This window comes from Otolemur garnettii, unplaced genomic scaffold (genome assembly GCF_000181295.1).
Source record: "Otolemur garnettii isolate 467f Iridium unplaced genomic scaffold, OtoGar3 scaffold00224, whole genome shotgun sequence".
In the NCBI taxonomy this organism is placed as follows: domain Eukaryota; kingdom Metazoa; phylum Chordata; class Mammalia; order Primates; family Galagidae; genus Otolemur; species Otolemur garnettii.
In genome coordinates this window covers 750395-762450 of record NW_003852619.1, presented here as the reverse complement: position 1 = coordinate 762450, position 12056 = coordinate 750395, and the positions used below count along the sequence as shown (strand labels likewise).

The 12056-nt window shown below is 38.8% G+C and overlaps 1 protein-coding gene across 3 annotated transcripts in view; it reads left to right on the top strand.

Annotated features, from left to right (window-relative positions):
* TENM1 (teneurin transmembrane protein 1) overlaps positions 1–12056 on the top strand; it is a 596275-nt gene that overhangs the window by 512563 nt on the left and 71656 nt on the right. For all 3 annotated transcript variants that reach the window (XM_012812797.1, XM_003801898.2, XM_003801899.2), the window contains one exon: positions 5533–5687. In XM_012812797.1, the coding sequence (XP_012668251.1) occupies positions 5533–5687 (155 nt within the window). The remainder of the gene's footprint in view (positions 1–5532; positions 5688–12056) is intronic.

The following is a 12056-nucleotide window of genomic DNA, read 5'->3' as shown; positions in this document are numbered from 1 at the left end:
TACCTATTCCACAGAGCTGCTATGAGGATTAAATGAGGAAATGTATGTAAAGAATCCAGCATAATACCTGGAGCATCATAGTATTCTTAGCAAATGAAAATGGTTATTATTTGGTAATATTAGTTATTCTTCATGAGTTTTCAGTGGTACTTAGCTCTATTTCATACTAGGCTCATCAGGAATTCAACATGGTCCTTCAGATTTCAGCTTATCTGTCACTCAACTCTGAAAAATCACTTGTGACCTTCATTTCCCCAGCTCGTCCCTGAAGACTGCTTTCATGGAACCTTGGACTTGCCCCAAACTAGTGCTTCTTTCATGGCATCATAATTGCCTAGTTATTTGTTCATCCCCCCACCAGTTTCTGAGGTCCCTACGGCCAATGCTATGTCTGTTATCTCTCTCTCTCCTGTACTCCCAATGCCTAGCACAGTGCCTGACACATAATAAGTATAAAGTAAATCTTGAATGAATTAATAAAGGGAAAACAGCTTGTTCAATAAACTTTTAGAAAAATAGTGGTTTGTAGAGGTTAGAGACAGAGACGTGTTCATTCACCTTGCCTTGCAGCAAAGCTGAAGTCTAAAACTTTGAGCGGATCAAAGGAGCTGAAGAAAAACCAGTGCTATAAACTAGCCTTGTCTGTCTTTCTCTCCATCAGAATTCTTGATTAATTATCCCACAAATCTATCATTCATTATGATGACTCTGAAGCTCTTTGAAGTACCTTTCGAGTCCTCAAAGAAAGGATATTCCAGTCAGTAGAATGTTAGTTTGAATGCTTATCACTTGTAATTTGTGTTTAAGTTCTTTGGAAATTGAACTTTACTGTTTAGAACATATTATGACTTTTTATTAAACAAAATATCTGAATAAGTAACACAATCACTAGTCATATAATATTACAGTGAGTTTATTAGTGTTTCCTATTGAGGAAATCCTGATCTGATGGTTAACCACACAATGGGATCATCTCAGCTGACCCCTTCCATCCCTAGTGACACACAGATAGCTATCTGTAAAACTTCCAAGTTAGAAGCTCCATTTAGTGGCTTCTTAGCAACAGAACCTAACAGTCTTATTGTGCGTAAGAAATGTAGCCTTTTCTGATCCCAGTGGGCACGCAAGAGGACAGTAGTCACATGAGTTACTTCTAGAATGGACTTTTCTGCCTAGTGGAGAGTTTCCATATATACCATACATTTGATGTCAATTTTCAGAGGACTGGAATGTACATGAACAAAACAAAATATTTTAATCTTTCATTGACGAAAAGAACGCTTTAGAATCAGCTGATCAGTTACATAGTTCAGCACCATCAAAATTGGAGACTGAGCTGGCACCATATTGAGCTTAGGACATTCCCTGGAAGCTGATTTTAACCATTTATCTCTGTCTCATAAAACTAAACAGCAGATTGTGGCAGGGAAAAAAAAAATCCAGTATTTCAGTTTTCTGGTTGCTAGGGCTATAGATGAAGAGAATTTTATGACTACTTTCCAAAGCTTATATTCTGAAAGAAGTTTCATTTTTCATATAGAAATAATAAAAGTGTAGGTGGCCTCAACAGCTGTAATTTTTAAAAATTAAGTACAGAGATGCCTTCTGCGAACATTTAAAATTGGCATTCTACACAGCCAAAAACTCTGATCTTCACTGTTATCTAATTTGGGATTTTAGCTACTATTTCCAGGCTACTAAGTGCCACATCTGAACTCCCAGTGATTACATCAGGATGCCCCTGTTCCCTCAGTATTGATCAGCAACATCCTCTTCCCCAACAGGTGATAAATTTATTAGTAACTATCCAGGCTGCCTCAGCTTTAGGCAATTGTCTTCTTAAGAATTATCGTATTTATTCATTGGAAGATAATAAGACAAGGGAAGAAGTCAAATAATTTTGTCTGTAATTCGCAGCTATTTCATACAGAGTGATGCTTCACAGAGAAAAGAGCCTTCAGTTCAGATATTATATAACGTCTCCTACTTTGCATGAAGCACTGTGAATAATTTTTTTACAAGATGCACTTTATTTATGAGGCGGTCCCGCCATAGAGAGAGCTTGTTAGGGCTTAATGCTGATAAATGGAGACAGCGCCGTTCACACTTGCAGGTTATGGTCTGTCAGTGCTTTCATTATATACACTAATTTGTAAGGATTTATTTATTTTCTCCCAAATGTAAAAATGCACTCCAAGCTAACCATGCTGTCTGGGTGTCTGAGCCCCATGTTTTCCTTAGTAGAGGGGTGGCATGGATATGGGGACTCAAGCTCTTGCGTGTCATTCTTCCTACCTCCACCCCCAGCTGCCATTACTGCCTAACCTTGTGGAACTATCAAAGAGCTGTATATTTTTGTTGCTTCAAAAATGAATCCTGGTTAAAATGTTAAAATCTGGAAGTGCTTTTCTATAATGCAGTTTAAATCTTTTCTTATCCAAAGACTGTGCCTTTGATTGTATTTTAAGTGGTAATGAAAATGGCCGTGAACATTGGGACAAATTATGCCTACAACATTGGGTACAGAGTTTTCAATACCTGGGTAGGACAGTATGAAAATATGAAAATAAATTGAATCTGTAGGTCTTGTTAGCCCCAGATGGCGTTATGTGATCTGAAATCACTCACATCCCCACCTCTGAAGAATAAAGCTTAAAATATATACTGGGTATGTGTCACCTCCTCCCACCCTGTCTAACAAGCAGTAATAGATCTACTGCATCATCACTGTCCCTGGTTTATAACAGTACTCATGATGGGAGGGGAAACCTCCCCAAGGGATGGACGAAAATAATTCTCTTTTTTCTGCCTAGGGTTTCCAGTTGGTTTTTACCCCCAGTAAAAGTTAAGTACCCCTTAAACTGCATCATTCAAAAGGTTGTAAACTAGTTCTTTGGGAAATTTCTGTGTTGGCTGGTTGGTTGGTTGGTAAGGGAAGAAAAATGAGAGGAAAATATGTCCACATAAAATCCTCATAGGTGTGTCTATAAAGCACCTATCACAGAGTTCCTTCAAAGCCCTTTATACTATTTCTTTTTCAACCCCAAACATAAGTGTAACCTGATCAAAGTTGATTAAGAGTCTCAAGGAAAAAGGAATATGTTTGAGATTTGGAGCATGATGAAAGAAGTTGCTACAAAAATATATGAAAGGAGACTAGTCTACAAACTGTCAGCAGAATAAGCCCTGAAGCCACATATAGTGAGTATTTAATAAGCTCAGATGTATTTCAAAGGGCACTCATCCATGGAACTCAGCTGACATGAAGAGAGAGAGAGAAATTGACAGGGTCTAGAACTTCACAAAAATTAAAAGTCGGAAAACCATGTAAAACCCAGGATTATCCTCCCTGGATCAGCCCAAACTTCTCAGTCTGATGGTGATGAAAAGTATGGTAGTCAAGGAACAGAATTGTTCTCCTTAATGTCATCATAAAGACATAAAGACCTCTCTGCATGTACTAGTGAAGAATACATTTATTTCTCTATACTTTTTCAAACCTGCTCAAATTTGTAGAGGATCAGATTCTCTAAGTTTGCTACCTCCTAGTTAAGAGCAACACTTCATTTTATTTTTAATAGCCTTAACTTACTAAAGTTTTGGAGTATCCCTCTTAGACTTAGTATCAATGTGTCTAGATTCTTTGTCCTTTGGCCATCACAGATCCCCCCATGGTGGCATTCAGCACATGTACAGTAAATGATTCATGATTGCATACACTTCAAGCACATCTCCTCTCAGCCTTTCTTTCCCTAGGCTTGAGTCTGAATCTATCAGTCCATCCTCTTATGACAGCTGGATTTTAAATTTCACACTCAGTGATATTTAAGGTCCTAAATATCTGCCACACACCAGACCACATTCCAGTCTGAGGCAATTAATTTTTTCAAAATACAAACAAACAAACCAAAAGCAGAAGTTCCTCCTTGGCCCTTGGTTGATCTGTGGCCAAAGTGTTCTGGAGAGAAAATAAATGTTCCCGTACTGTCATCATTTCACCTGACCTCATCTTAGAAGTCTTTTTAAAACCCCCTTAAAAGTCCTTTATGCCTCGAAAAATGGTGAAGGGATTTGCTGACATGGAATTACCTTGTTTGAACATGCTAGTTTCCTTGCAGAGCTCACCAAAACTCAAATGATTCTAGAAGCATTCTGGGGACGTTAAAACGATTCTGTACTTTTACAAATAGTAAGGATTAATACTTCCTAAGGAACATTAGGATTAATCAAAGTAAACCATAAAGCCAAGTCTTAATGTTAACTTCCTGGCAAAGAATTAGCTCATGTAAAAGCAGTTTATTATGTTGGGCTTATAAACTGTTTTTAGATGAATTTTTGCTTTGCCAGGAAATTAGCATGTGTATTTGAAAGAGAGAGAGTGTGTGTTGTGTTTTGTTAAAAGGACGTGCTTGTTAGCACAAAAGTTCCTAACTTTAACATACACTCAGTGAGTCTCCCCAGGTCTGAATAAAGGAGAGGGGGGGGAAAGACTAAACTGTAGGCCAGTTTTGAAGTAATGCCATGTGGTTATTTTCAAGAGCACTGCCAAAAGTACCAAGGGAAACAGGAGTTGAGCCATATGTTCTTTAAGGTTGTCTGACGCTTTCTATATGTATTATTTCATATGATACAACAACCTAGGTATACAGAACCAACTCAGCCTGGTTTGTCAAGGACTTCCCAGGTTTTAGAACTCAGCGCTGCCTCCGTCCCAGGCAAACCAGAATAACGGGTCACCTTAGCTCTACGTAAGGCGGATCGTCTTTCCCCTGTTTTACCAAAGGGGAAGCTGAAATTTGGGAATGAATGACTGAAAGTCACACATCAGTTATAAGTGGTGTATTCAGTATTAGCACCAAGCCTTCTAACTGGTATCAGAATATACTTTCTAAGAAACCAGGCTGTAATTAGCACAATGCCTAAAAACTACTGTGAAAATGTTATTGGTTTTTATTTTTTTTCTACAAGCTCAACCATTCCCTTTCTAATGCCGTAATTTTTCTCCCCAACCCCCCTTTTAATATATAACAGAGAGGAAAATAATTAAACAGGGTTTATTGAAATTATTACAAACTTCATGTTAACTGAGTGTGAATTGATGAAAATAACTGTAATGCTTTCCTAGTCAGTTATTTCCTAATGAAAATAAGCAGCGGCCCTCAAACAAATGTAGCATGCTACCTCCTTTGTCTTTTCCCATTCATTTCAAAGAGGATTTTGTGTGTGTGTGTGTGTGTGTTCATCGGGGTATGCAAGTATCAGAGGGTAGAAATGTAAAACTGGACAAAACAAAATTGTTTTAGGGCTGGCTTTATCTCCATATGTTATTTTTTGTCATTTCTTCTGAGTACACAAAAAAGTAAATGTGTATTCCAACAACCCTCTGCCATTACTGTCCTGTCTGTACGGAGCAAAATTGAACCCATATATCTTTAAAATGCCTTTCCCTTGCCATGGCTTTTTGCAAAATACTGAGCTTAGTGCAAATGTGGCCCACCAGACTACTAATGCTCGTTTGCTCTTTCCCAACAGGCATCACAGTTGATAGGCATGGATTCATTTACTTTGTGGATGGGACTATGATTCGGAGAATTGATGAGAACGCTGTGATCACAACTGTAATCGGCTCAAACGGTCTGACTTCCACGCAGCCACTGAGCTGTGACTCAGGAATGGACATCACTCAGGTAGGCACCACTGGTTTTCAAGTGTTATCGCCATTTGGCCTCGCAGAAATGGATAACAGTGTTCTCATACTGAAATTAGGTAGAATGGAAGCCTAGTGTATCTGTTATAACACCAGATTGCATAAGTTTCTCTTTATATGACTGACTGACTTTTTTTTTCTCCTTAGAAAAACTTAGTTGGGAGAAATGGTAAGGATGGAAGTAATGCTAGGTGGACTAGTGTCATTAACAATTAAAGTCTCCCAAATTTGAATCAATTAGAGGCTAAGGTAAATCTCATTGATTGAATTTTTTCGAGATATAGAATTTTTATGTTTTCATGAAACAAAAACGAAATTTTTTTAAAGGAATGACTACTAAAGCATTTTAGAAATCTTTTTTAATGAATATATGAGCGCGACTTGTTATTCATGTGTATATAAATAGCTACTGATAGGGTGTTTGAAAGTTTTCTTTTTTTATTAGATCATAACTGTGAACATTACTGCATTTATGGGGTACAATGTGCTGATTTTATATACAATTTGGAATATTTACATTTATTTAGGATTTTTTTTTAGGGCAGTGAGAATTAAAGACAAAATTTACTGTAGCTCTTATCTAGGGCCAAAATTCTGACTTGACCGCAAGTCCACAAAATCAGTATTAGACACGTAAAGAGACTTTTAGAGCATGTAACATAGTCGTGATATTCCAGGGATGCCTTCCTTAGTGTGCAGAAACAAGAATACAGTGTGTAATATGAAAGAAAGAAATAGATTAGATTGTCCTCAAAAGGACTTTCCAGCTGTAACAATCCAGATATCTGTAACTTTGATGAAGTAGAGTATTAATCTTTTCAAAGAGCTTAGAGTGGATGTGGAGAATTTTAGAACTTACTAGTATATCAAAGAGGATGATTTTGGCTTCAAGTACTAAAACACTTGCCTAGCAGTAGTTTAAACACCAAGGTTTAATAATCTCACATAATGAGATGTCCAAAAGTAGGCAAAGATGCCAACATATTTTCTTCTTATGTCACATTCGCCAGAATTGGGTCGCATGCCTATGCCTTTACCAACCACTGGCAAAGGGGAAATGGGATTTCCATAATGGATTCAGACCCTCTGGAAGTGGGTCCCCTTCCCTGACCATATCGCTACCTGATTCTTCAACCAAAACCAGGGTTCTGTTAGCAAGAAAGGAAGGGTTGCTATCTATCTGGTAGGGAACCAACGGTATTCCCCACTGTAAGGATATTCCTGTTGCTTCATTTTTCATACCACGCAAAATCTGGGATAACAAGGAAAGTAAAATGAACACGTCACCCAGAAACCTTTCTTGACTCATTAGCTCTAATACCTCCTTCCACCTCCACCCACCATGAGTATACAGCTCTATAAAACACTAGAAATGTGCCTTTGGGGGACTTTTCCTTCCTGCCCTGCTTCTGCCCCACCCCAGAAACTCAGGAAATGGTTGAATATAGGCAACTACAAAAATAAAATGGGGAGTAAGCCTGGAAAACTGACAAAATGATGATCAAACCGTTTTTAATAGAGATTTGAGTGGGTCAGGCTATCAAGCCCTAGAACAGTCCGACTTGCCGTGATTCAAATCCTGCAGAAGGCAATGAAAAGGAGCATTATTTATGGCAATAAGGAGGGTGTGAATGCATTTATATGGGGGAGGGGGAGGAGAAAGGATGCACATGTATGATTCACTTGGGGGATATTTTTAACTTAAAATAGGACACTTAGTATTGCAATCAGTCAACTCTAAACAACTTTTCTGTTTCTATGTGGAAAAGTTATGCTGAAAAGAGAATTCTTTATCTAAATAGAGCAAACATATCCTCATCACCATGAGAAGGGTTCTTTTCCACATGGCACTTTCTAAATATCATTGCCACCATAAAATCTACCTCATCCTTTTCAGGTTGGGATTCTATAATGCAGCCCATTGAAAAGGAGCCCTGGAAACCAGGAGACAGAATCACATTTTCCCTATGATGTTTCATTCCAAGCCTCAGTTTCTCTGAAGCACCCCCTTCCCTTTTCTCTATACTTCACTTTACAGACATAGTTTTGGGTTTTTTTGTTTGGTTTTTTTTTTTTTTTTTTTATTGAATGGTAACTGTGTACATTGATGCACTTTGGGGGTACAGTGTGGTGTTTTCATACACAATCCAAGACACTTCCATCAAACTGGTTAACATAGCCTTCATGTAACTTTCCTAGTTATTATGTCAAAACATTCATATTCTACTCATAGATTAAATATTTTAACAACATTCACATGTTGAAGAAATTTGCCATAACAAAACCAGCTCTCCAGGAAATTCTCAAACCTATCCTCCATAATGACCAGGGCAATCCTCCACCACAAAAGTAATCTCACTCAGAAAATTTGATCAAATTCCAACTTACACAATGGCAAAAGTCTACAAATTTTTGTTTGGTTTTTGTTTTTTGTTTTTTGTCAGGGAAGATAAGGGGTTCCATGAGGTGAGAGGGGGGCGCTAGAAGGCAGCAAGATTTACTAGGAAATAAAACAGGCTTCGTATCCAAACTATTTGATTGCTGTCTCTGCTGCTGTCCATTTCCTGTCCTGTGCCTGAGGCACACTAAAAAATAACTACAATTTATCCACCTAGAGTGACTCTGAACGAGGAAGCCATACTAATGTCTACCTCGGTGTCCAGAGCTCTACCTTCTACCTTTATTCGGGGCCTGCTGATCATGGCCCCATTCCCCCAGCTCTCCCACGGCACCTCTTTCATGGGGACCTTCTCTGATGGTTCTCACTGTCATTTCATTCCCTTAGTACAATTTGTTCTTTGTTGGCAAACTGTGTATCCAACTAGTCTCAAATGGTATACTATGTGTTCTTTGAACATGCGTAGGAAGTGCTCGGCATGCACAGTTGACATATAGACCTGTACCAAAAGGATACATAGGTGAAAAAAGTGTGGAAGGGTGGTGAAAGATAGTGCTAGAGAAGTAACTGGGATGAAATGGCAAAGGACCTTATAAGCATGGTAGAGCTTTGGATTTATCCAGTGTACATTGTGGAACCAGTAATAGCATTGAGCATTTTTTAAATATTATTAACATGGAAATTGTGTTTAAAGATCATTCTAGCTGTCATAAAGAGAATGAAGTGGAGTGAAGCAGTGCTAGAGGCAGGAAGATCACTTAAGAGGCAGTTGAAGTAATTCAGGTATGACAGAGTCAAAGCATATCAATATATAAATGATTGGCCCCTTTCTAAGGGACTGCTATGTTACTTAACTTTTTTTCAATACTTTTTGGGTGTTCAGTTAATATTTTGGGGGGACACAGCTCTGTAGCGAGACTGTCCACGAAGCTACTCAACTTTACACAGGTTGCATAGGCAGGCAATGTCATTGGTTGAACCTAAAGTGTCACAGTATGGATTGAGAAAGCAAATTAGTGAAATGTTGGAGCTAATATCAAAGAACTTATTGACTGATAATTTTAAATTAAGAAAGTACATGGGTGGTGGTACCATTCACTAAGACAGACAATACAGAGGAAGAGAAGTAGGTTTGAGTGACAGTTGGATGATGAGTTCAGTTTGAGTTCAGGATGTTGCGTTTGAGATGGCTACATGCAACCCAGATAAAGATATATGGCAGGCAATTGGATATAAGTCTAAATCTCATGGTTTGAAATACAGATTAGATTTTGATTATTATTAGTTTACACATAGTAATGGCAAATAGGTGAGTGGATAAGATCACTGAAGGAGGGTACACAGCATAAAAAGAGAAGGAGACTTAAGACCAAACTCTGAGTAACACCAATATTCAAGAGAAAGCTGAGGAATGAGAACCCACAAAGGATGCTGAGGAAGAGATGTGGTAAATAGGAGGAAAACCAGGAAAGATTTTTAAGAAGGAGGGAATGATCAATATCAAATGTTACTTAGAGATCATGGAGAATAAGGTGTTTTGAGAAGCCATTTGATTTTACAGCATTAATGACTCTAATAAGAATACCTTTGGTAGAGTGCTAATTAATGAGAACCAGATTGCAGTGGCAGAATGGGAAAGGGGGAAATGGAGAAAGTGAAAATAGATCACTTCTTTTGGATGTTTGCCTGGGAAGAAAAGGCTTTGGCATCAAAGCAAATCAGCTCCCTGGTGTGGGCAAATCAGCACCCAGGTGTGGCACAGGTGAACAAACCCTGCAGCACATCAAATGGAATCAGTGGGTTAGTGGATGGAGTATTTACCAGGAGGAAGCCTGTGTGTGCCACAGCTTCCTAGATGCTCAGCCATTATGGCCAGAGCTTCCCATCTGTTTAAACAACTGTGGCAGATTGACAAGCGATGTTTCCCATGACTGTACTTATGAACATGGGCTGTCTTCAACTAGACAGAAGAAAGCTGAGTAGGGAGCTTCATAACACTCTCCGAGAGCAAAGCCCCAGTTGTTTATAGTAGTACTTACAGTGATCCAGCTGAGCTTACACAGTGCTCAGTTTCATATTTCAGTAAATCAAACTAAACTGATGGGTAAGAACAGAGACAAATGTCTAAATGAGAGCACACAGTTTCTGCTGACAGGAATAGAGAAGAGAGAAAATAGAGGCCTGTGTTGCAGCATGAAGATTTGAATCAGACCCTAAGAAAAGCTTACTGTTTCTAAGACTGTGTGGCAGCATCATACATTATCAAAAGATTTTGTGGAGTTCCTACCTTTTGAAACTTTTCAGGCAAATATTGGATCACAGTAACGTATGAATGCTGAATATATGGGCCTCTGTGAAGCCAGGAAAATGGACCAAGTGTTTTCTCAAGGTTTTTTCCAACTCCATGAAGGTTTCTTCACAGAAGTATAATCAAATTTCTCAAGTTCCTCATTATCTTTCCTGCATTTCAAAACCAAAAGGTCTCCAACAAAGAAAGGCCCATCCGTGTTAGCATAGTACCTATGCAGATTGGGAAGTGATGTCAAAAAATGATCCCTGATCTCTTTCTTGACTTTGACTTCTGCACCTTCTGAGGCAAACCTGAGCCCAGCAAGAATCAGTTCTCAATAGCTTGGCCTCATCTTTAGCAGACCATGATGTCCTATAGTAATTCAAAGAATAACTGCTACCATTTATAGAGAGCTTACGGTGTGGCGACAACTGGGCTAATCATCTTATTCATACTGTTCCATTTTATCTCCACAACCCAACCACCCTTGGATGGTAGATATTATTGTCCTTATCTGCAGAGGAGAAAACGGGTAGTCAGAAGGATTAGGCATGTACTGTGACCCATTGAGTTATTAAGTGATATAACTAAGACTTGAACACAAGCTTTCTGACCCCAAGAGTGTAATTTTCCAACTTCCACATTCTCAGTGACAATTGGAGATGACTAAATATCACTGTATTTAGCTGAGTGACAAATGCTGCTTGGTTGAGAAATGTGCTGTTTATTCACTGACTGTGTGTTTAGTGGCACTTAGGAAATAGCTTAATAAAATCTAATCATCTCAAGAAATGAAATTTGCTTTGATAATAAAATCAGCCATTTGTTCAAAATCAATATCTTTTTTTGATTTACTGAAATGTGAAACTGAACTCTCAGTGTAAACTCTGAAGCATAACTGCCCTTTGTAAGCACTGCTATAAACAACCAGGCCTTTCACTTCAGGAGATGAGTTGATTATGAAGAGATTGGGCTCTTTATTTCCATTGCTGCTTTTGAATCATCTGTCTCTGGTAACTCGCTTTCATCTCGTGCCTGACTAGAATGGAATTGGAAGTTCGACCAAGTCTCTTGGTGGGATAGCAAATTTGGGAATTGCTTTACTTCTTGGAGCCTGTTTAATGTTCTTCTAGAAATAAGCCCAATAGGAGATACACAAGCAAAATCAATGCACAGGTAATCCTATTGACCCACTGCCCTTAAGGTATACTTTGAGGTGTTTGTCTAAACTGACCACCTATATACATAGCCAGTGCTCCATTCGCACTTTTTGGGTGGTCTGTATACTCCCCACTGGCTCCCAATAACACCCATTCATCACATGGGCCTAACAGGTAGAGAGACGCATCATCCATGGTTATAAAGAAAAGAAGGTAACTGATTCTCTGGAAGAGCAACCTTTGCCCCATACATTTAATCTATTGAGCTAGCCCACTAGGAATCATACTTCACTCCTTGGTCATTTGATGCTGGACTCCCCTCCAGAATATTCTCACCATGTTGTAAAGGTCCAACCTCTGCTCCAGTGCTTCTTGTAATAGATAACTTACTACTACCCCAGGTAGCTCCTTTCATCTTGGCATGTCTCTGGCTGATAGAAAGCTTTTCTGGGATGGCTGTGGCTTAAAGGAGTAGGGCACCGGCCCCATATACCAGAGATG